Source organism: Myotis nattereri (assembly GCF_964212035.1).
Source record: "Myotis nattereri genome assembly, chromosome: 2".
In the NCBI taxonomy this organism is placed as follows: Eukaryota; Metazoa; Chordata; class Mammalia; order Chiroptera; family Vespertilionidae; genus Myotis; species Myotis nattereri.
Window position 1 is genome coordinate 88,782,776 of NC_138076.1, and position 25,849 is coordinate 88,808,624.

At 43.5% G+C, this 25,849-nt stretch overlaps 1 protein-coding gene across 1 annotated transcript; it reads right to left on the minus strand.

The window, feature by feature from the left end:
- Window positions 1-1,159: 1,159 nt before the first annotated feature.
- EBPL (EBP like) lies at window positions 1,160-18,794 on the minus strand. Its single transcript, XM_081082806.1, has 4 exons — window positions 18,623-18,794; window positions 11,901-11,970; window positions 3,224-3,362; window positions 1,160-1,476 (listed from the first exon to the last, which is right to left on the minus strand). Exons 1-4 carry the CDS (start codon window positions 18,791-18,793, stop codon window positions 1,236-1,238), a joined length of 621 nt encoding a protein of 206 aa, XP_080938932.1. The 5' UTR covers window position 18,794; the 3' UTR covers window positions 1,160-1,235.
- Between the last annotated feature and the right edge of the window lie 7,055 nt (window positions 18,795-25,849).

Below are 25,849 nucleotides of genomic sequence, written 5' to 3' on the forward strand. Positions count from 1 at the left end.
TCTTTCTGGGATGGTGTGGTCTGAGACTTCCAGGTGGACCGGACCGAATCCCCACTGATTCCCACTGCCCAATCTACATGGGCCCCCCTTTCCTTCTCTGTTGCTCTGGATTGGGGATCCCTGTGTAGGGCCGAGAATCCACCTCCCGGAGGATGGGGAGGTGGAGGTGGTGGTGGTGGTGGCTCTGCTGCTGCACCCACCCCCCCCCGCCCCGCCCTGCCTGCCCCACATTGCGGCCCCCCCCCCCGCCCCCCCTGCCTGCCCCACACTGCACAGGTGTGCGAGCTGGCTCACCCTCTCCATGTTTCCTCCTGTCCTTTCTCCACATTCCCTGCCTACAATATTTCAGACCAGCTACACTTCAGCTGTTTTTTTTTTTTTTAAGCCAAGTTTAGCTGCAAGACTGGTCTGATGTTGGGAGCAAGTGGACGGGCTGTACTATGTACTTTTGTAAGGTAACTCAAATCTTCCTTCTTGAAAATCAATCATTTGTCTATGTGAAACTCCAATGTCACTCATAAGGAGTTGGCCCCCTCACCAATTCGAACTGCTGTCATTTTTGTTGGCTTCACAAGTTTGATAAAATATAAATTAGAAGCATTTATTTCATTTCTGGTTTCATTTTGGAAACAAAGACTAATAAGATTAAAAGTTGAAGCAACAGCCGAAACTGGTTTGGCTCAGTGGATAGAGCGTCGGCCTGCGGACTGAAGGGTCCCAGGTTCGATTCCGGTCAAGGGCATGTACCTGGGTTGCGGGCATATCCCCAGTGGGATATGTGCAGGAGGCAGCTGATCGATGTTTCTCTCTCATCGATGTTTCTAACTCTCTGTCTCTCTCCCTTTCTCTCTGTAAAAAATCAATAAAATATATTTAAAAAAAAAGTTGAAGCAACAACATGTTCTTTGGAAAAAAATTAATATAACATGCTCTACAGTATTCTGTGATTATTGGCTTTATTAACATAGCACAATTAATCTTAGATATAAAAATGTATAATTAACTATGTGATTATGACAAGTTAAAATTTATTCTCTGTTCCCTATATTGCCATTTAACTGGAAAAATAAATCAACAATGAAATCTTGTCATCTTACAATCAATTTGAAGTCGGTTGTTCAGGAATAACAATATGAAAGAAATTGTAGACTGGCATGTATTAAACTTTATCAAAACAAAAAGGTTTAATCCAGTCTGGCTCATAAAGCTAGAAAATGTTTATGATTTTTGAAAATTCATTGGAACTTTTTCCCTAAGCTGGTTCCTTTGCGATACATTTTCTTGAGTTCTACCCACGACTGCCACAGCAACAGTCCTGGGACCAGAACCCACACACTATTGAAGAACACCAGGTAGACCCAAAAGTACAGCCGATTGTTGGTGTGCAGGTTGGGGCTTCCCATAAGCCACTCCGGGGAGAAGGTCATCCACCCGCCGTACAATTCACACACGCACAGAGTGATCTGTACGAAGTGCCTGTTAAAGAGAAAGAAACCAGGGATGAAACCGCCAGCTCGGCGCCCTGAGTGATGACAGCATCAACGCAGTCTCCCAGGACAGAAACCCTCTGAAGGTGGCCTTCAGCTTCCATGTGGTGCTCCTTTACAGGGCAAGTCAATCTGATCAATGAAGACCCGAGTTTTCCTTGAAGAAGCGGCACTGTCCTCTCTAGAAGACTATTCTCTGAGTTGAATAAGGTCTCTCGGGCATCCTCTTCTATTCTTAGGGGGATTTACTGAGACCTGGATGTGAATCTCTTTGTGAGCTACAATTTCACCTGTTGTAAAAGGGATAACAGTCCCTTTCTCAAATAACCTTTTGGAGACATATGAGATATGGTCCAGCCAGTGTGGCTCAGTGGTCCAGCATCGACCTGTGAACCAGGAGATCACGGTTCAATTCCCAATCAGGGCACATGCCTGGGTTGCAGGCTTGATCCCCAGTGTGGGGTACGCAGGAGGCAGCCAAGCAATGATTCTCTCTTATCATTGATGTTTCTATTTCTCTCTCCTTCTCCCTTCCTCTCTGAAATAATAAATATACATATATATTTTTTAAAATATGAGTATTATTAAAAAATGAGACATGTAGATAAAAGGCTGAGCACCTTGCCTGGCACAAAGTAAATACTCAACAATGCAGATATTACAAATGTTTGAAATAATAAACAAATGGGTGCATGTATTAAGTCTACAATCAAGACTCTGGAGTCAAAGACATGTCAAGGTACCGAGGAGAAATTTAATTTTTACTGCTGAGAATCCATGTAAAATTGGGTGGGGGAATAGTGGATTAAATGACCCTTGAGGTCTCTTTCAAATCTGAAATTTTATGATGAAGCTTTAAATAAATAAAACTTATTCAATACAAGATAGTAGAACACTGAATGTAACTGCACCTACCTGACATTGTTTCAGGGAATCATCCCCAGGTTAGCAATCTATTTACCCCAGGTCACTTTGTCCTTAAGGAGGAAAGGAAGGAAAAGGGAGGAAGGGTAGTTGAAAGTCTCAGAGTCTGACTGATGGATGGTGAGTCATCCACCTTACTCCTTCCTCTCCCCATGCTTCTGCCTTCCTCATATCCTCAATACCAGGGGTCCTCAAACTACGGCCCGCAGGCCATGTGTAAATACAAATATTGTATTTGTTCCCGTTTTGTTTTTTTACTTCAAAATAAGACATGTGCAGTGTGCATAAGAATTTGTTCATAGTTTTTTTTTAAACTATAGTCCGGCCCTCCAATGGTCTGAGGGACAGTGAACTGGCCCCCTGTTTAAAAAGTTTGAGGACCCCTGCACAATACCCTAGAAAGATTTCTTACTTATCTGGCATGTCTAACTCAGAATCACACAAGAGAATGTACTTTGTAGCAAGTGGAACAGGAGTTTTCTAGTGTGATTTGGGGGTGGGGGAGAGGATGGAAATACTACCCTTTTATCCTCCAGAATATCGGTGCAAATCATCCAGTGCTGTTAACACCAGGCTTGCCTATACACTGCCTAGGTTGTTACCTCAATCATATTTCTCAGATGTTTTATTTTGAACTGTTTGAAATGGTCCTACTGGCACCATGATCCTTATCTAATAAGAAACAATTTTTGTTTCTACTCTACTTTTTGTCTAACAAAGAAATGTGATCATAATCTCCTTCAAATGTCATGTAAGCACTGGGACTGCTAATGTTTCTCCTCTTTTCAGCAGGATAGGAGCAGAGCACTTACCTATAATATTTCTCTTTGACTATGGCGTACATGAGGACCAGTGCCAGAGACCCATCCAGGACAACAGTCAGAATTTCCACAGACACAATGGTTGGGTCAAAATTAACCCATCTTGCATCAGCTTTGCCATATTCTTTCCCTAAAAACAAAGCACACTTTGTTACTTATCCTTTTTATGACAGTCAATGGAAATGACCCTTTCCCCCCCCTTTAGGATGAGATAAAAGGAATAGCTACCATTCTCTCTGCATTCTTCAGAATTCCTTAGTGGAAGGCAAGAGAAGCCCTGAGACAAAATGCATTTGCCACCTAACACAAGTAACAATAACAATATTATGTTATACTAGAGGCCCGGTGCACAAAATCCGTGCACTGGGGGTGGGGGGTGGGGTCCCTCAGCCCGGCCTGTGCCCTCTCACAGTCTGGGACCCCTCGCTCCTTACCACCCACCTGCTTGCTGCTCCCTACCACTCAGCTCGCTGCTCCTTAGTGCTGCTGCGGAGGTTCCCGCCACCTCCACTGCACTCGCCAGCCATGAGCCCGGCTTCTGGCTGAGTGGTGCTCCCCCTGTGGGAGCACACTGACCACCAGGGGGCAGCTCCTACGTTGAGCATCTGCCCCCTGGTGGTCAGTTCATAGCGACCAGTCATTGCACCGTTTGGTCGATTTGCATATTAGGGTTTTATTATATAGGATTGGTAAAATAATTTAGTCTGCAAAGTGTTTTCACATGTGTGCCCTCTTCACCCCCCTTTCCATTATAAGTAGCAGAATTCTCTATTAATTCAACATAATCAGATTTTACAAAGACAATCCTATATAATAAAGAGGTAATATGCAAATTGACCATCACTCCAACACACAAGATGGCCACCACAAGATGGCCAGCAGGGGAGGGCGATCAGGCCTGCAGAGGAGGTCAGTTGGGGGTGATCAGGCCTGCAGAGGAGGTCAGTTGGGGGGGACCCAGGCCTGCAAGGGAGGGCAATTGGGGGCAATCAGGCCTGTAGGGGAGGACAGTTGGGGGAGACCCAGGCCTGCAGGGGTGGGCAATTGGGAGGGGCCAGGCCTGCAGGGGAGGGCAGTTGGGGGGACCAGGCCTTCAGGGGAGGAAAGTTGGGGGCGACCAGGCCTGCAGGTGAGGACAGTTAGGGGCAACCAGGCTGGCAGGGGAGTGGTTAGGGGGTAATCAGGCTGGCAGGTAGAAGCGGTTAGGAGCAATCAGGCAGGCACGCAGACGAGCGTTTGGGAGCCAGCAGTCCCGGACTGTGAGAGGGATCTCAGATTGGAGAGGGTGCAGGCTGGGCTGAGGGACACACCCCACCATGCACAAATTTCGTGCACCGGGCCTCTAGTCTTTGATACTTATCTTGTAAATACAATATAATTCCTTACTTTAAAATTTCAATATAAAGTCTGTAAGTATAATTTAAATATCGGAAAATTATTATTAAGGATATGTTTATTAATAATTAAAGGAAATTAAGTGCTGAAGTGGACAGAAGGAAAGGGAGGGGAATAATATAGCCTAGACTACAGAATGAATCCAAAATGGACAAAAGAGGCATTTCAGTTTGCTACAGGGACAGATTCACTAATAACTACCACCAAATCCTCAGTTGTGCAGATGGGGGAGTGGGCATGCCCTAAGAAATTTTCCAGATCCTTCTGTCAAGATGGTTCTTTAGAAATCACCATGAGGTGTGCAAGTCCTTAGAGTCGGACTGAGAGCCAGGCACAGGGTGAGGCCATACTCCCCTTCCTCCCTCCTTTCTTTTTTTACCTTCCTTCTTTCTTTCTCTCTTTCCCTCCCTCCTCCCTCTCCCTCCTTCTCCCCTCTGTTCCTCTCTCCTTTCTTGTCTCTCTCTCTCTCTCTCTCTCTCTCTCTCTCTCTCTCTCTAATATATTCTGGTCCTAAGATCTCAAATAATCAAAGTAAAAAAACCAAACGTTCCCACTTCTCTCCATTTAAATCTGTTCTCGCATTATTTAAAAAAGGTATGAATGGTCATGAAAGGTATGAATTAGCAGCATGTTCTGATTGGGCTGAGCTGCACAAAGCCCTAGCCCAGTGGTTCTCAACCTTCCTGATGCCGCGGCCCTGTCATACAGTTCCTCACGTTGTGGTGACCCCCAACCATAAAATTATTTTCGTTGCTACCTCATAACTGTAATTTTGCTACTGCTATGAATCGTAATGTAAATATCTGATATGCAGGATGTATTTTCATTGTTACAGATTGAACATAATTAAAGCATAGTGATTAATCACAAAAACAATATGTAATTATATATGTGTTTTCCGATGGTCTTAGGCGACCCCTGTGAAAGGGTCGTTCGACCCCCAAGGGACCAAAGGGGTCGCGACCCACAGATTGAGAACCGCTGCCCTAGTGTCTTACCGGCCAGAGTTAGGATCCATTGGGGGCCAGGGACAAAAGGGTTCTAATGAAGGGCTATTCTGAGAGAAGGGATGGCCAGTAAACAGGATTAGCTATTTAATGGAATAACACACAGACACAGTAGGCCAGGCAGAGCCTGCCAGCTTGTCCTCAGCCAACTGCCAGCTATGAACTAACTGGAAAACAACATAATAGTGAAAGCAAAAAATTTTCCTCTAAATTTAAACATATATACAATAGGCAAAATGTACCCTCTATGCATCCAAAAATCTAAGAAAACATCACAAGTAAAATGTCAATGCTTTAGGAACTAAGAGGTTAGTGGGTGTTTAGACATTCAGAAATATAACACCATTCATTCATTCTTTAATTCAACAAATCTTTTGGAGCACACGAGGGTTCTGTGCTAGCAACGACTAGGACACAACGTCTGCTGCAAGTGGCTCACATTTTAGTGAGGTCAGACCATGCAATGGGTGATGGTGACAGAGTATGGGGACATGGAGGAAGTGGCAGCTAAGCCAGACGCGGGAGGTGAGGTGTTTCGATCCCTCCCTCTCACCTTGTGGGCGAGGGAAGGATTCCCCGCTAGCGTCATGGGGACGACACAGTACACTACACACGACGCTGGGCAGGTGAGACTGGTGGCAGATTCTTAGCCACATGCACTCCCAGGCTGGGGAGGAGGGCACTGCGCCATGCGGGCCATGTGGGGCTGCACTTGGAAATGGAATGACAAGGAGGGGCTGGGAGAGGCCGACTGTGTGGTAACAAGAGGATGGGGTGACCTCTGGTCCCTGTGGCAGGAGGTGACTGCCCGTTTGAATAATTCCGAGGGCTGGCAGGGAACTGAAGCCCCACTACTCAGGGATGGTAGGCACTGTGCCTGGTCCCTGCCACATAGAAGGTCGTTTGGCTGAGGGACCTGATATGAGGAAGCAGGGTGGGGAAGGGACTTGCAGGTAGGCCATCTGGGCCCTCTGGATTTTACCAGATGTCAAGGCACACATGACACCGGACCTTCATTTCAGGCCTTACACCACACGGGGTGACTCCTGAACTGGGCGAAGGGGAAGGGTATGTCAGGGAGAAGCATGTGCAAAAGCCTGGAGCTGAGAGAACATGGTGTATCTAAACCTATATTTAATTCAGCAAAACTGAAGAATACTTCGGGAAGGGGGCGGAAGAAGGGGGGACCCAAGGTTAATGCTGAGAAGAAGGCAGGGGGTTGGACAGTAATAGCAGGCATTGCTACCTATCTGTCCCAGCATATCAAGCCTCTGGTATCTCATCATCTACTGCTTAATCTTAACCATGTCTTTGCTGGTTAATTACAGCATTAACAAGCCTAATGCTGTGATCATTATCACTTGCTTTGTGACTGACTGCCAGGTTTAGAGGGACGATGCACACGAAAGGCTGGAGTAGGTCTCCAGGACCCAAGCCACAGCCGTGCCCTTCCCACAGAGCGGAGGTTGGGAGGTGATGGGGCAGCAAAGACTTTCCAACTCCTCTGAGCTTCTTCTCAACAGGACCTCGAACTTGGCCTTTGTCCTTGGCCTTAGCCCAGTTTTAGCGAGAGCGGCAGAGTCAGTTTAGTAAAAGTCCCCCTTCTTGGTATCTCTTTTCCAGTTTTATTGAGATACGGTTGGCATACAGCACTGTAAAAGTGTAAGTGTACAGCATAATGACTTGACTTACATATATTGTGAGGTGATTAGCATCCCTCATCTCATATAGATTTAAAAAAAGAAAAAAATGATTTTTTGTTTTTTCCCTGTGATGAGAACTCTTAGGATTGATTTGCTGTCTTAACAACTTACAGCAGTGTTAACTATAGACATCGCATTGTACATTACATACTTAGTACTATTTAACTTGTAACTGGAAGTCTGTATCTTTTGATCACCTTCGTCCAATTCTCCCACCCTCTACCCCCTGCCCCTGGTAACCACAAATGTGATCTCTTTTCCTGTGAGTTTGGATTTGTTTGTTTGTTTTTTAGATTCCACGTAAAAGTGAGATCATACAGTATGTGTCTTTTTCTGTCTGACTTATTTCACTCAGCATAACTCCCTCAAGGTCCATCCACGTTGTCACAAACGGCAGGTTTTCCTTCTTCCTAAATGGCTGAGAAATATTCCATAGACACCACATTTTCTTGACCCACTCACCAGTGGTGAGCATTTAGGCTGCTTGCATGTCCTGGCTATTGTAAACAATGCTGCAATAAACATGGGGATGCAGACATCTGATCAAATTTCTTATCCCCCACCCTCTATATCTTCTCCCCCCGCCTGCCTTCAGCAAGAATCCTATTAGTGGGGCTACCATGAATCCTCCTAGGCTTGATGTTTCTTCTTAGTAATTTTCCATCCACTAACCCCACCTTGGCCATAAATCTCCACCTCTCCTTGCTGTATTTGGAGTTGAGCCTGATCTCTCTCCTAATGCAAAGCTCCCCCCCTCCCCACCCCGCCCCACGGTGGTCCCTCTTTTTTCTTTTTTTAGTGCTGATTTTATTATTTATTTATTTATTTATTTATTTATTTATTTATTTTATTGTTGAGATTATTACAGATGTCCCTCTTTTTTGCCCCCATAGCTCCCTTCTAGCCGGTTCCCACCCCACCCCAGGCCCTTGCCACCCTATTGTCTGTGTCCACAGGTAATGCATACATGCATATAAGATCTTTGTCTAATCTCTTCCCGCACCCCCACCCCCTTCCCTCTGAGAATAAACAATATGAACAGCAAAGTGACAACAAATACATATCAATAAACTGCTGAATCTAAAAATCAAATGAATAAAAAAATGATGAACAGAATAAACTGGTGAATGGAATAGAATCAGGGGCATGGAAATGGAACAGACGGATGGTCCCTCTTGAATAGTCTTTCTTGCCATTTTTTAACAAGTGTCATGAATAAGATTTTCTTTACAGCATCTACATAGTGTTAACAGCCCAGATCTACATTCTGCTGAATCAAAAGAGTCCACAGATCAACATGGGAGGCTTTCCCCCAGACCCTCTGAATCAGGATCTGTATTTTAAAAGTCTCAGGCAATTAGTGCTTTTTAAAGCCCAAGATGCACTACTTTATATAATACCTATTGGATTTTCACATTCTCCAGAATAAAGGCACCCCTATGAGATGAATTTTCACTTTTTATAGGTGAAAATGTAAATTGAAGATGACTGATAAAGACTGAGTTAGACTTTACATTTCATGGGATTGAGCCAAATCTGGGCTGTTCCCTTTCTCTGATGCCAGCCAGAGCAGCCAGAATGGGAGGACAAGGACAGGCCGGGGTCCTCCAGCCCCGGGGCTTCCCGGCAGTTTATCCCAGCTCACCCATCGAAAAGGTGCACAGCTACACTTTGCTCAGTGCTGGACCTGAAGGAGCTGGACTCCAGGCGTGGGGCTCAGGCTCCTTGAGCTACTACTACTGGCTGGGACCTGAGAGGCATCAAAGATGATCCTGCAAGAGGCAGCCAATCAATGATTCTCATCACTGATGTTTCTCTCTCTCTCTCCCTCTCCCTTCCTCTCTGAAATCGATGTTTGGCTTTAAGAAGCACTACCTGTGGCTCCATTATCTAGCAGAGTTTCCTAACACTAGTGATAAATAGTTGTTCCAACACAGATCCTGGCTGGGGGATATGATTTCAGAATCATAGAAGAAATGAGATAAACAGTGAGGTATTTCAGGCACAAAATCTGGAAGAAGTTATCCTGAGCAAGGCAGCTGCATGATAGTGGCAAAGGACCCTGTTGTCGCACAGCTCATGTATTTGTCAGTGTTGACATAGTACATGGGAGGTAGTCAGTATTAGCTCATTGAATGCTGACTAATAGTGAGCATGAGGAATATAAGAAAACTAGTTAATATCTCTGTAGAACAAGAAGATTTTTGGAAATTACCTATAAGACATATTTGAAAGTTGATATTAAAAGTGTAAAAAACACCCAGTTTAAATACTGCAAACTCTTCAACTTGCACTCACTATAAACATTTAAAATATACGTTTATTAAGATATAATTCAATGTGTAATACAATTTACCTATTTAAAGTGTGCAATTCACCCAGCATGGTGACTCAGTGGTTGAGCATCAACCTATGAATCAGGAGGTCACGGTCCGATTCCTGGTCAGGGCATATACCCGGGTTGTGGGCTTGATCCCGTGCAGGAGGCAGCCAATCAACGATTCTCATCATTGATGTGTGTGTGTGTCTCTCTCTCTCTCTCTCTCCTCCTTCCTCTCTGAAATAAAAATATATTTAAAAATAGAGTGTTACCTACAACAATCAAGGCTTAACTACAACAAGACTGTGCACAAAGACCACTAGGGGGTGCACCAAGAAAGCATAAAAAATGCGGAGACAAAGAAACAGGACACAAATGACAGAAATGGAGGAAAGCAAACTGCTGGATATTGAGTTCAAAACCACACTTTTAAGGTGTTTCAAGAACTGTCTAGAAGCCGCCGATAAACTTAGTAAGGCCCTCAAAAAGACTGGTGAGATCGCTGATAAATGTAGTGAGATCCTCAAGAAATCTAGTGAGACCCTCGATGTTGTGATAAAGGACCAACTAGAAATTAAGCATACACTGACTGAAATAGAGGATATTATACAGACTCCCAACAGCAGACCAGAGAATCGCAAGAATCAAGTCAATGATTTGAAATACGAAGAAGCAAAACACCCAACTGGAAAAGCAAAATGACAAAAGAATCCAAAAATACGAAGATAGTGTAAGGAGCATCTGGGACAGCTTCAAGCGTACCAACATCCGAATTATAGGGGTGCCAGAAGAAGAGAGAGAGCAAGATATTGAAAACCTATTTGAAGAAATAATGACAGAAAACTTCCCCTACCTGGTGAAAGAAATAGACTTACAAGTCCAACAAGCGCAGAGAACCCCAAACAAAAGGAATCCAAAGAGGACCACACCAAGACACATCATAATTAAAATGCCAAGAGCAAAAGACAAAGAGAGAATCTTAAAAGCAGCAAGAGAAAAACATTTAGTTACCTACAAGGGATACCCATACGACTGTCAGCTGATTTCTCAACAGAAACTTTGCAGGCCAGAAAGGAGTGGCAAGAAATATTCAAAGTGATGAATGCCAAGAACCTAAACCTTTACTTTATCCAGCAAAGCTATCATTCAGAATTGAAGGTCAGATAAAGAGCTTCACAGATAAGAAAAAGCTAAAGGAGTGCATCACCACCAAACCAGTATTATATGAAATGCTGAAGGTATCCTTTAAGAAGAGGAAGAAGAAGAAAAAGGTAAAGATACAAATTATGAACAACAAATATGCATCTATCAACAAGTGAATCTAAAAATCAAGGGAATACATAATCTGATAAACAGAATGAACTGGTGATTATAATAGAATCAGGGGCATAGAAAGGGAATGGACTGACTATTCTTGGGGGTGGGGAAAGGGGTGTGGGGGATTTGGGAAGAGACTGGACAAAAATCGTGCACCTATGGATGAGGACAGTGGGTGGGGAGTGAGGGCAGAGGGTGGGGTGGGAACTGGGAGGAGGGGAGTTATGGGGGGAAAAAAGAGGAACAAATGTAATAATCTGAACAATAAAGATTTAATTAAAAAAATATTCTTTTTAAATTAAAAAATAAAAATAAAAATAAAAATAAAAAGTGTACAATTAAATGGATTTTAGTAAATTCACAGATTTGAATCACCACAATCTAATTTTAGAGTATTTCATTACCCACCAGAAGAAATCTGTATCTTTTATCAGTCACTCTCCATTTCTCTCCAACATCCGTTCCCCACCCTCTCCTAGGAAGCCACTATTTATAATCTGTCTCCCATAGATTCACCTACTTTGGACATCTATAATAATAAAAGGGTAATATGCTAATTAGACCGGACGTCTTCCGGACATCATTCCGGATGTCCTTCCTGACGAAGCCGGGGTCGGAGGGAAGCCAGCCAGGGTCCCGGTGGCTGCGGGTGGACCGAGGGAAGCCAGACCAGGTTCCGGGTGCCTGCGGGCAGCCGGAGGAGGGAAGCAGCCCAGGTCCCGGGTGCCAGAGGGAAGCCAGTACCAGAGGGAAGCTGGTGCTGGCAGCCGGGGGAAGGAAGGCCTACTCTTGCACGAATTTTCATGCATTGGGCCTCTAGTTTTAAATAAATGGAATCATACAAGATGGGATACAGGTACTAATACAGTCACACTTGGAATAAATCTCCTCAAACATTTCAAAGGTAAATATTTGAAATTACTTACACAAGGAAGCAATGAAGCTATCAGAATCAGCAATGTTTCCCATGAAAGACAAGTAGACAAAAGAGCCTTCCTAGAGAGAAGAAAATAAAATAAAAAATGCTCTAATTTAGCATCACAACCCCAGGATGGCACCGCAAGTACATGGCACTGCCTGGGAGCATCCCTTCCCCTCCTCCCCCGGTTGGTACCTTCAGAGCACTACACTTACATAACCCCATGGGGTGTTATCCTGGAGTGAGGGTCCCTGACCTTGGAAATGGATGAATCCAAAGCTAATGTTCATATAATAAATGCTATTTGTCAATGATTGGCATTATAAAATAAGGGGTGTATTCTTTGGGGGAAAATAAGTTGAAATTTTTCCACAAGGAAAGAGCTTAAATGTTATGTTAAATAGGCTAAATTCTGGATTAGTCTAACAAATTTATTAAACTTTTGAGAAGTACCTCACAGCAGTTCATTTTGTCTCACTTCACAAAAAAGTCCAAGATCTCTCTTAGCAAAAATGGCATTCAAATACCTATATCATAGTTAAATTAGTTATTTTTCCTGCCTAAGGGCAGACTTAGGAACGTTTTAAATGCTTACAGGCTACATTTTAAATTTTAAGTAATGAAATATTTGCAATTACACCGAGCATTTCCCAATTGCTGATGTATTTCTTCGCACTAAAGTTTCAAAAACCAATAAACTAGAATTCACTGGGATATTTGATTGTCATGTTGCTTCTTGGAACAAATTCTGTTGCTGGTCAATACTACTACTTTTTTTCTCACTTCTTTTTACCAAAGCAATCACTTATATGACATTAAAATTGTGTCTCTGACTAATCCTTGCTCATTTCCAGTACCACTTCCCAGAGATTAGCACTTATAACCACTTCTGTCTGTAGTTCTGGGGATTATCTCCATAACTTACACTATTTCTTTCTTTTCTTTTTTGGTTAATCCTCACTGGAGGATTTTTCCAGCAATTTTTTGTTTTGTTTTTTGGTTATTCCTCATCTGAGGATTACAGGCGAGGTGATCACCCCAATAAGTCTAGTACCCATCTGTGAGAGAGACACATCAATTGGTTGCCTCCTGCATGCACCCTAACCGGGCCGGGGATCCAACCTGCAATCCAGGTACCTGCTCTTGCCTGGGATCAAACCCCTGACCCTTCTGTGCACAGGCCGACTCTAACCACTTAACAACACTGTTATTTCTTTAGGTATTATCTACAACTGCACATCCTGGAAAATTATGACTTAGTTTATATTGCTTCCCTTCCCTTCCCTATGCCTTCCAGTATTTGATAGTATAGTGAAGGAAAAAACTTCTTTCTACCTTCTTAGGCTCTGGAGCTGACATAAGAATCAACCCACATAAGACAGAATAACAGGAGAACAGCATGCAAATTTTATTTAATATTTTACCCCACAAAGCAGGACTTACTTCAGCAGAGCTCTGGTGCCTGCTGAGTCTGCCCCTGAGTGTGTTACTTGAGGAGGAGGTTGGGTGGTGGTGCTTTCACACGGTCTGAAGCTGTCCACAGGGTGTGCTGGCTTTGGGTCCTCCCAGGGCCAACCAGCATGAATTGCAAAGTGATCTGCAGATGGCTGCTACTTGTGCTGAGCTTGGAGGCGCCCAGGCGAGGCCAAGCTGTGAACCAAGGCTAGACAACTCAGTTTCTCCCCATATGTCTCTGCAGACGGCTGCGGCCCCAGCACTAGAGCTCAGAGGGAATGAGTCCAACTAAGTCTATACACAGGTTCTTTAAGAGGAAGTGCCTGAGACTCCAGCAGCGCTCTGTCTCGCTCAGCCTCAATCTCCCTGGTTTTTACAGCCAGAAGTTATGGTGACTTCTCTTCCTGGCACTGGAATCCTGGGATGGGGTCCTGGGATGGGGCTGGTATCCCTTGCACCTCAGGGATATCCCTCCCAATTTTTATCCACCACATGTGGGTGTGAAATGAGCCTGTTCCATATCTTCATCCCTCCTACCAGTCTCTGTCTGGCTTATTCTTTAATTCTCTAGTTCTAAGAGTTCTATTCGGCCAGATTTCAGGTGGTTCTGAAGGACGGTTATTGGAGGATGGGAATACTATGTTTACCTAAATCACCATCTTGCCCAGAAGTCCTAAATGTCTGTGTGTTTTCTTTTCTTTTCTTTTTTCCCACCTGTTCTATGGTATTTTTGTTATAGCAGCCCAAGCTGGCTGAGAGAGCAAGTGCTGGTGAGGATGTGGAACAACTGGAACCTCAAGTATTGTTGGTGGAAATGGAAAATTGTAGAGCCACTTTGGAAAACAATTTGGCAGTTCCTACTCTAGTTAAAGAATCCCACTCCTAGGCACTTACCCAGGATAAATAAATGTCCACAACAAAGATTTGTAAGCAAATACTCATAACAGCATAATTTATAACAGTAAAAAACTAGAAACAACCCAATTGCTGATGAACTGGAAAACAGAAAAATAAATTGGTATATATCCATATATCGGGATACTATTAAGTAAATTATGCTAAATAAAAGACTACATACTTTATAGTTTCATTTATATGAAATTCTAGAAACAGCATACCTTTAATAACAAGAAAGCAGATCAGTGTTTCTTGTCTTTGTTAACATTATCAATATTACATACATCAGCCAGATTCTAAACCTCATGATCATCTCCACTCCCAATGTATAAGCCATCACTTTGACTTACACAGTTCTCCCCTTGAGAGTCTCTTAGACGTAGCTTTCTTCCCCACGTTAACTTTCACCACACCTTAGAGCAGCTCTTTTTCATCTCACTCCTAAAATACTGCAATTGCTGATCTTTTTGCTCCTTTTAACTAGCTTTTCCAATCCACCCTGCACCATGTTGGGAGAGAATACTCCATAAATATACTCTACTCCTGCACTGTCTGGGGTCTCTGGGCACAGGCGTTTACACCAACTGAGGAGACATTATATGAGGAGACATTCCAGATTAGTAAAGCTTAGAGACCTCTCCTCCTAAAATATTCCAGGGCGATAGACGTAAAGATCTTGCCCCCTCCTCCCCAGAGAAGATCTGTTTACATTCTGGAGTAAAGGTCTTTCTCCAGAGAGAAGTATGAGCAGGTCACCAGCAGCTACGTAAGATGGGAGCCTAATTTGGGGTTCCTCCCCTGTCATGCACCCACTGTATGTGCAGGTACCATCTGGCCCGCCCTGCATTGCCCAGTGGTACTTGAAGAATTAATCTGGTTAACTTGTAAAAAGGTTGAAATCTCAGACCCTTTACAGTTTCTGATTTAACACATTACCACCAAATTATCTTTAGAAAGATCTGCTTTGGCCATACTACTCCCTTGGCTGAAACTCATCAACAGCTTCCTACTACAGAATAAAATTCAAAGTCTCACATATCATTCCAGGTCCCTTACCTGTTCCCCAAATTTATTCCGTAGGTAAACCCTGTGTTCTAGTCAATTTGGACTTCAAGGTCCTGCCCAAACACATGAATACACATCCGCCTTTATGCTGTGTCCACACCTAGAATGCTGTACTTAGGTTGCAGATGAGGAAAAAACCATGAAGCCCCAGTGCACGAAATGCCCACAGCAACCTTTGAGGAATAGTGAACCACACCATTGGTTTTTTATGTACTAGTTAGTATATCGTCATGGCTCTTACCAGTGTACTACTGGTGGGAAATTGGCCTGCCTTCACCCTAGGCCTACCCAACTTCCCTGAAGACCAGTGCAGTAGCCTGAGGTAACCACATTCTGATTGGACATCAGGGAGCTGAACTACCTCTGGGAACGCTGGGCTTGGAACTCTGGGGACAGGGGAGCTCTGCATTTGATGGCGGCCATTAATCCCAACATCTACCATTTGAGAAGTGAAGTTTACAGGGATAAGGAGAGAGAGCCCAGGCTCTAGTGTGAACAAGTGAATTGTGGCTTCAGCTTTCCACCAAGCTTTATATTCCAGTCTTAGCTCAGGCCACATTTCTGGGTCTTCTGGCAATAAGCTCCCAACCAAAGATAATACAGGTCTGCATTTTTTTGCAGGCCTCAACCACTTAATTCAAGTGCTTAATTCAATCTCTAGAATATGTGTACAAAGATGCTGGTTGAAGCACTGTGTGTAAGTAGCTAAATAAAAATATTCCTATTAAGCCCTAGCTGGTTTGGTTCAGTTGATAGAGCATCGGCCTGCAGACTGAAGGGTCCCAGGTTCGATTCCGGTCAAGGGCACATGCCCCGGGTTGTGGGCTTGGTCCCCAGTGGGGGTGTGCAGGAGGCAGCCAATCATGAGTCTCTTTCATCATTGATGTTTCTATCTCTCTCCCTCTCCTTTTCTCTCTGAAATCAATAAAAATATATTTTAAAAAATATGCCTATTAATATTAGCTGATTAACTTTTCATGTTTCCTCAACTATAAGATATAGCCCAATTTCAGAGATATAAGATATCAATAAATGGACCACAGTGGTTATGTCATTGATTGTTTTAATATGTTAAAAATGTGCATTTTAGAATTAAAGAATTAAGGCATGGTGCATCATAAAGCGGAACATTTTGTAGCTAGGACAGGTAATGGCACAAGGTAGGGTTGGGTAGGGGACATTTCCTTTGGAACAGGGAGGAGGAAAAACAGGGCAATGACTCCACACCTCAAGGTGCCGCAGGTGGAGACGTGTCTGGTGTTACCTGTAACAGTCTGTGCTTGAAAAGTAGACTAAATTTTAAGCTAGGTGGACATATGGGTATATGTTTTAGTATTTTAACACATTGTTTGCGGGTAGTTTTTATCGCGCGCTAGCAGGTGGCGCGGGCCATTTTTGCTAATTTTTTGTGCAAATGGCAATGTTCAGTAAAATTACGATAACTTTAGTTTACGTATTTATACGTTACCCGCATTCTACCGCTAGTCTATAAAAAACGTATTAATATGTGTCCCACGCTCTACTACCAGTCAACGTAAAACGTATAAGTAAAACGTATAAATACGTTTCCCGCATACAATGTGTTAATACATTTTTGTATGTCTAAAAGCCTATATAATAAAAGGGTAATATGCAAATGACTGAACCGCAGAACAACCAGTGCTATGATGTGCACTGACCACCAGGGGGCAGACATTCAACATAGGCGCTAACCCCTGTTGGTCAGTGCACTCCCACAGGGGGAGCGCTGCTCAGCCACAAGCTGGGCTGCAGCTCTAAGGATGTCTGACTAGCGGGCCTAAGCCATCAGTCCCCAAGGACTCCTGAACTGCTAAAGGGTGCAGGCTGGGCAGAGGGACCCCCCCTCCAGTGCACAAATGTTGTGCACTGAGCCTCTAGTATGTAATAATATTTTCTTCTCTCAGTGGGCCTAGCAACCTATTTTACTGCCCCTGTTCTTTGGAAGAATTTGTGTCCAATGACAGCTAAAAAGCCAATTCTATAAATAAAGGAGTTAAGGACAATATTCACTCTCTTAGCTCGACATGTTAACTATTAGGAAGAAGGAATTTCATCATTCCAGAAACACCTGATTTGTACACATATCCAACTAACATACAGACCTAGATGATTATTGAAAATTTTGCTTTCTATTTCTTTCTCAATACTATAGACCAACCATTTTCAATCTTTTTCATCTCATGGCACATATAAAATAATTACTAAAATTCTGTGGCACACCAAAAATATATATATTTTTGGCTGGCCTGACAAAAAATAGGTATAATTTTGATTCATTCACACCGGGTAGCTATTGTGTTGGATGTTGTCATGTTTTTATTTGATAACCTAAGGGGCAAGAGGTCAGTGCCCTTGACTAAACAGATTGCATGTTTTAAAAGTTCTTGTGGCACATGGGTTGAAAATCACTGCTATAGATGTTGGCTTCACATTAGCCACGGGCTTGCCTAGATTTACGCAAGGTCAAATTTGCAAAAAAGATATTTTGGCATAATTAAAATAACTTTAAGAAAAAGTGTGTGCATGGGGGAGGGGTATTTTAATAGAATTCCCTTAACTACAACCCTCCTGGCCATTTATAAAATGAGTTCAATTTTTAGGGGCACACTTCCTAAAGCCTGGTGTAATACAGAGTCTTTGCAGCCAGACTAAACAAACGCAGAACCACGCAAGCGTGTGGCATTGCAGTCACCTAACTTTGCAGGGCCTGATTTCTCCTCTGTAAAATGGGGACAATAATAACTGTTTTATGGGGTGTTGTAAAGATACAAAAATTTAATACACAGTATTATGCATGGCACACATTCGTCACCAATAAATGCCATTACTATTAAGGCACGTGGGGGGGGGGGGGGTCTGACACAGCGCTGTGCGCCCAAGTTCTCCAGCTCCCACTGGGGCACTGAAAAACTCAATTTTCAGTTCAACTTTTAGTGTAAGTTACGAAGTCGAGTAAGCCAAGACCCTGAGTAGCTTACACTCAAACTAATATAACAGAGCCCAGAAATCACTATTTTCAGGTTTTTATTTGGCTTTAAAAAAGGGGGGGGCACCCACTAAGGAAGCTGCGCTCTTTAGGGACTTGGGGACGCGGAGAGGTGCAGCCTCCGGCCAAGGCCAGGGCCACCGCGGCTCCCGGGCCTCCCGCGGCTCCGCAGACCTCCCGCCCCGGGATGGGGCTGCCCCCCCTCGTCCCCGTCCTTTTCGGGGACCCCCTGGGACGGCGGAGGGAGGCGCCCCTAGAGAGGCGCTGTCCGCTCGCGCTGCGGCGCCGGAGGCGACAGCACTTACCAGAGCGCCGTGCACCAGGGCGTCGGAGCAGAGCCAGGCGAGCGCCGCGCGGTCCGCCGCCCCCCGCCCGCGGCCCAGGCGCAGGCCCAGCGCGCAGCCCGCGGCCAGCAGCGCGGCGCACAGCAGCAGCGGGCCGCCCGCCGCGGTCCCCAGCCCCGACCCCACGCCCATGCTGCCTGCTAATGGGAGGGAGAGCCGAGAAAAGGGGGTGGGGGTGGCGGCGGGAGGCCGGGTCCCCCGATGGGGCGGAGCTTCTGGTCGGGGCGGGGGCGGGCCGAGGCTTCGCTTCCCGCCTGCTTCCTGGCTACCCAACCAGCTGAGCCTGAGGTTTTCTGGAGTCGGATCCTGCTCAAGGACTCCCATAACTGCCTGTCCAAACCTGTTCCCAGACCAAACCCAAAGGGCTGGAAATAGAGGGCTACACTTTTTGTTGTTGTTAATCCTCATCCCAGGATATTTTTTCATTGGTGTTTGGAGAGAATGGAAGGGAGGGGGAGAGACACACAGAGAGATACATCTATTTGTCTCAGACTGATTTGGTTGCCTCCTGCAGGAGCCTGTCCAGGGCCTGTGATGGAGTCTACAACCCAGGCACCTGCCCTTGACCGGAATGGAACCCGGGATCCTGCAGCCCGCGGGTGGATGCTTTATCCACTGAACCAAACTAGCCACACTTTTTTATGCAGTTTTATTTCTAACCAGGTTCAAAACCATAAGCTACAAAGTGAGGCTCAAATGAGTGTAAATTTTGCCAACAGACTGGGTAGAATTTTGGGGACAAAAGGTTCTAATTAGGCCCTTGCAAGTCTTGCAGGAGAGGTGATGGCCAAGGGAGTTTTCAGCCACCAGCCACCCATTTCTTTAAAATCCAGAAAAGCATTGAAAGTATGGGGGAGAGGAGCAATAGGTCAAATCAGCGTGGCACTAGATGCTTTCATCTCCGTTATCTAACATCCCAACAACTCTGGGAGATCATTGGTTTCCTATTTTACAGTATGAAAACAGGCCCAGGCAGGCCCAGGACTGAATCTCCATCATGTTAACCATCCTCTTTACTTTTGCTAACATCTTATTTTTCTTCTTTTTAAAATTTGCTCTTAACTGTTTTCCCTGCTCCTTTCCTTAGGCCTCTGCCATGTAGATACTTAACCCTGGATAAAGGAGTCAGAGTTTAAAAAGATTGCAACCCTTATTGACCATGCCTGTGTTTTTAATTTTGGGTAGCCAGGTGAAATACAGGATGCTCAGATAGATTTTAATTTTAGATTAAAAATGAATTACTTTTAAAGTATATCGTTGTACTAAAGTATCACTAGGGCACTTACGCTAAAAAGATTTGTTGTTTTAAAATGTGGTATATACACACAATGGAATATTATTCAGCCATAAAAAGGAATGAAATTCTGACACATGCTACTACATGGAAGTGCCTTGAGGACATTATGCTAAGTGAAATAAGCTAGTCACAAAAAAAGTCACACTTAATGAGGTATCTAAAGTAGTCACATTTCTAGAAAATAGAATGGTGATTGCCAGTGACTGGGGAGAAAGGTAATTGTTTAATGGCTATAGAGTTTCAGTTTTGCAAGATGAAAAGGTTCTGGAGTGTTGGTTCACAATGTAAAAATACTCAGCATACTGCACTGTACACTTAAAAATGGTTAAGATGGTAAATTTTTTGTTATGTGTGTTTTACCACAATCAAAAACATACTTCTGGGACTGAACACAAGTTCAGTAACTTTCTCCTCTAGTTACTCCCTATATCATTTTTTTATCTACACTAATAAAAGAGAAAGATGCAAATTGACCATACCTTTGTGACACCCACCAGCCAATCAGGAGTGATTATGCAAATTAACTCAACAAAGATGGTGGGTTAATTTGCATATGCAGGTGCCAAGTGGTTGGGGGGCAGGATGCTTGCGTCATTGCCATGGCAACAACGCAGGTGTTCCGCACCGCCCCAGCTGCTCAGAGCTTCTGAGCAGCTGAAGGCGGGAAGGCGGGAAGGCGGCTCCAGGCTGGAGCAAAGGTGGTGCTGGCAGCCAGGGGAAGGAACTCCCATTCTTGCATGAATCTTCGTGCATTGGGCCTCTAGTTTATTTATATTTTTAAAAAATATTTTTATTGATTTCAGAGAGGAAGGGAGAGGGAGAGATAGAAACATCAATGGTGAGAATCATTGATTAGCTGCCTCCTGCATGTCCCCCACTGGTGATCGAGTCCACAACCCAGGCATGTGCCCCCACTGGGAACCATGTGACCTCCTAGTTTATATAGCAGATAAAATCATCTTATTTATTTACACATTTATTGCTAGTCTCTTGCCATTAGAATATATGCCCCACAAGGCCAGGGGTTGAGTCTGGCTTGTTTACTGTTGTGTCCCTTGCATCTATTAGGTAACTGATGCCTGAAGGAGTATGGTCAATTCTGTTAACTTAGAAAACTTATGATCCCTTTTTTGTATATTCAACATCTTTCTCAACTGTATTTCCCCACCCACTACTCCATATCACCCTTTAGTGACTACCCTGCACTCCCCTTCAGAGTAAAATAAAAACCCAAGAAACTAATTAGATTTACTCTTTTCACATTCTGTTCTTGATCTTTAGTCCTTCCTACTCTAGTTTCCACCTTCTTTACTGCAGTGATGCAGCTGTAAGGTGACCAGTGACCTGCAACCTCACCCTCCACGACATCCCTATGGGATGTTGGAACTCCAGAGCAATTAGTCCCAAACCCTGTCCTCACTCCAAATGCTGAACCAAGACAGTCTCATCCTTACCCCCTGCTTTCATAACTACCAGAAATAGGCAGAGGATTCAAATGTCTAGCCTGGCCCTCTCTGAGCTCCAGACCAGTATTTCCAACTGCCCCACTTGAGTGTTACAAAAAAGCTTATGAATGAAATCGCTTCTATTCCCTGTGAGTCTCTCCCAGTGTTCCCTTTCTTATGCTACTTCCATTTATCCATTATGGCAATCCAGAAACCTATAAATCATCTTAGATACTTCCCTCTCCCCAAACTCCAGATCCAAGGCATTGTTAATTCCTGTCTGTTTAGTTGCCAAGTATCTCTTGATACCATTCGCTTTATGGACCAAGCTGTTCACCATCTCTTGCTTCAGTGCTTTACTCTCACTAATGTGATCTTTACACATCACTAAACACAGAGCACATTTCCTGTTCTTATCTTACCAGCTAGTGATTTTATTAAAGACAATTCTTCTATCATCACTCTTTTTAAATAATGTCTACCATTGCTCGTAGAATACCAAAATCCTTTATGTGACTTACCAGGCTGTGGGGGCTGACTGCTACTTACTCTTTAGCCCTCCCTTGCTCCCAGTAAGCCTCTCCATTATTTTTGCTGTAGTGATACTTGCTTTCTTTCATTTCCTGAACTCCCCATGGTGCTTCCTAGTTGGCCTTTGTACAGCCTGTCTCCTCTGCCAGAAAGCATTCCCAGTGACTGTGCCCACTGAACTGCTTTTTCTTCACCATCATCAGCTGTGTCATTCTGAGAAAACTTCTCTCTGCCTGGTAACAACCTTCACAGAATTGTTGAAAGGATTGGTTGGTACTTCTAAAGTGCCCATACCGGTGGCTGGCACTTAATAAGGGCTCACTGACAGTCTGATTATTAACTTCCTAACTAGGCCAGTTCCCCCTATTTTATAGCATTGTATTCCTTTTCCCCCCTAACATGTGTCATAACTCTCATTTGTGTCTGTAAGCATCTTGTGCCCTAGCGTAGTACCTGGCATGGGATATGGTGTTCAAGAAATACTTGAATGTTTCTACAGGTTTAGTCAAAATCATTATTTATAAAAGACTAAAGACATGGAAAGGATACAATTGATAAAAGAATCTGATGTTGTTTTTAGGAAAACTAGGCTAAAATCAGTATGACATTTATAACTTCTTATATTTAGGTTTGAAAGTGTAAATGCCTAACTACTGAGTGGTCAGAGAGTTGATGACAAACAGAGCCCAGGCTGACTTGATCACAAATCTAATTATGATGAAGCTGGTAAAATAACTGAAACACTCTCCTTCACATTAATTGAATTGTGTCCAGATAATGGAATATTCCCATCCATTGTACCCAGAAACTAGCCACATCACGCTCAGTTCTTAGGGTTGTTGGAATGCATGAAGCGGACAGGAAGAAGATCCAGGAATGACTTTAATCAGGATGGGGAAAGGCATGGGCGTTAAGGTTGAGGAAGAGAGCCGAAAAAAACCAATCTGTCTTCTGCTATCTGGGAACAGCAAAACATCTACTCTGAACCGTGAGTAGTTAATTTACAATGATGGCCATTTCAGAGCAGTGACTTTGTTCAATATTAAGAAGTCTTGGTAACAACTAAACCGATTCAACAAAGAACAGGCTCCCCTGGGGTGAGTGCCTCATCATTTGCTTCTCAGACTCCTGACTTGCTCCTGCAGGGATCTCTCCATAAGATGGCATGCCTCAAAAATCTGCTTTTATCTTGAAAATGTTATGCGAAATGTGTCCTTGACTCTGTAACTCTTAAACTTGTATCACCATAAAACTGTTTCACTTAGCATCAGGTAAGGTAACACTGCTGTCCCGTTAGTCTTGTGCCAAGTCTTCACACATTACTTAGAACAAGGCCCAATTTATTTTCAGGTACCAGTTTGAAAAAAACAAAATTACCCAACCAAGTGGATGGTAATTGGTTAGGGTAGAGAAGAGGGATGTTGTAGAAGAAATTCCTGCAGGAAACACATCCTTTATAGTCTGGCTCAGATATGGTACCTCTGCTTTTAATCTTATTTTATCTATCTATCTATCTATCTATCTATCTATCTATCATCTATTTATTTTTGTTAATCCTCACCAGGGGGTATTTTTTCCATTGGTTTTTAGAGAGAGTAGAAGGGAGGGGGAAGAGAGACAGAAACATTGAATGTAAGAGATACATCAATTGGTTGCCTCCCACACGTGCCCAACTAGGGCTTGGGACCGAGCCTATAACCCAGGTATGTGTGCTCTTGACAGGGAATCCAACCAGAGACCCTATAGTCCATGGACTGACGCACTAACCACTAAGAAAAACCAGCTAGGGCTGCTTTTATTTATTTATTTATTAAATATATTTTTATTGATTTCAGAGAGGAAGGCAGAGGGAGAGATAGAAACATCAATGGTGAGAATCAATGGTCGGCTTCCTCCTGCATGCCCCACACTGGGGACTGAGCCTGCAACCCGGGTATGTGACCTGACCGGGAATTGAACCGTGACCTACTGATTCACAGGTTGATGCTCAACCAAAGCTATTCCAGCCGGGCGGTTACGGTTGCATTTAATCATTTCAAATAAACTTACAAGTTTCCTGATGAAGCCAATCTCTCACAATGCTTCAAAAAATGTTTTTCCAAGTATGCTGTGATTTTTCTGGTCCTACTCAGCTTTCCCAGAGAACTTAAAGAACTTCAACTAAAAATGTCTGAAAACCACTGTTCCAAGACAGTGTTGGGAAGACTGTAGTCAATCAGCAGTCTTCACATGCCTTGTTTTTTAGCTACAGAATAAGTTTATGGGTAACTAGTTACCCCCTATTCCCATTTCTACCCCAAGTCCTTTGCAATAGATGAGGCTCAATACTACCAGGAGTTCCCACAGATGAGGGATTTGGGAAATATGGTTAGGGCTGGCCCTGATCTCTCTCTCTCTCTTTTTTTTTTTTAAATATATTTTATTGATTTTTTACAGAGAGGAAGGGAGAGAGATAGAAAGTTAGAAACATCGATGAGAGAGAAACATCGATCAGCCGCCTCCTGCACATCCCCCACTGGGGATATGCCCGCAACCCAGGTACATGCCCTTGACCGGAATCGAACCCGGGACCTTTCAGTCCGCAGGCCGATGCTCAATCCACTGAGCCAAACCGGTTTCGGCCCCTGATCTCTCTTGAAACTGAGAAGACAAGGCACATTTTTGTCTCCTCTCTCTGTCTTCTGCACCTGAGGAAAGATGGGACTGTTCATAATACAAAAAGGCATGACTTAGGCTGTCTAATTTGAGTGGAGTTTTGTACAGGAATTGTTTCAAGTTAATGGTTCACACCAAAGGCAATTTAGACCCCCAGGGGACATCTGGCAATGCCTGTAGACATTTTTGTTAAGAGTGGGGAGTGGAGAGGTGCTACCCGACATCTAGTCAGTAGAACCTAAGGATGCTGCTAAATATCTTATAATGCACAGGGCAGTCCCCCATAGCAAAGAATTAGCCAGCTTAAAATATCAGTAGTTCAGGGTTTGCGACACCCTGATTTAAGCCAGTTTGTTGAGACATTTCATGGGCAAATAAAAAAGACTAAGAATGTGAAAATATTGCAACCCCTTTCCCAAACACTTTCTCTTGATATTGTACTGAGCCCCATTATCTCTATTTATCTAAATCTATATATCCCCTTCTCTATATAATACTTTTCGAGACTCATTCTACCACTATTTTTTCAGCTAATAAAGTACAAGATTTACATGAAAAGTTCCTTTTAAACTTCAAATGAGTGATGGGTTACACAAAGTACTCCTTGGTTTATATGCCTTAAGACTTACAGCTTAATGTACAGAAATTATACTATACTTCCTTTCTCCAAATAGATTTAATTAAAACCCCCCAGTTCAACTAGGTTAAAAAATTCATAGCCATCACTATAAGACAACTGACATTCATAAATTTTCACCTGTAGTAATTAGATAATTAATCCCCTCAAAAGGACAACCCTTCTGAAGGAAATTATGGCAAATTCTATAGGAGTACTACAATCACATTTATTTACTTATACACTGCCTTCCTTCATAAATAATCTGAAGTTGCACTTTACAAAAGTAAAAATACTTGTATACGCACATTTTCGCTGTTCCTTTGTTCTTTTAATTAATCCAAAATTTCATTTAAAGATACCACCTATATTTTAACAGGTTAAAAATTTCAAATGATCTTTCTTTAAGTTATGGTATTTAAACCTGAGATATGTAGAGGAAGGCCATGTTAATGATGAAAGCAGAGACTGGAGTGAAGCAGCTATAAGCCCAAGAAGCCAACAACCACCAGAAGCCAGGAAAAGGCAAGGAAGGATCCTCCCTGGAGCCTAGAGAGAGCGAGCCCCAGCCATCACCTTGACTTCAAACTGCTAGCCTCCAGAACAGTGCAAACATAAGTTCTGGAGCCACCTTATTTGAGCTC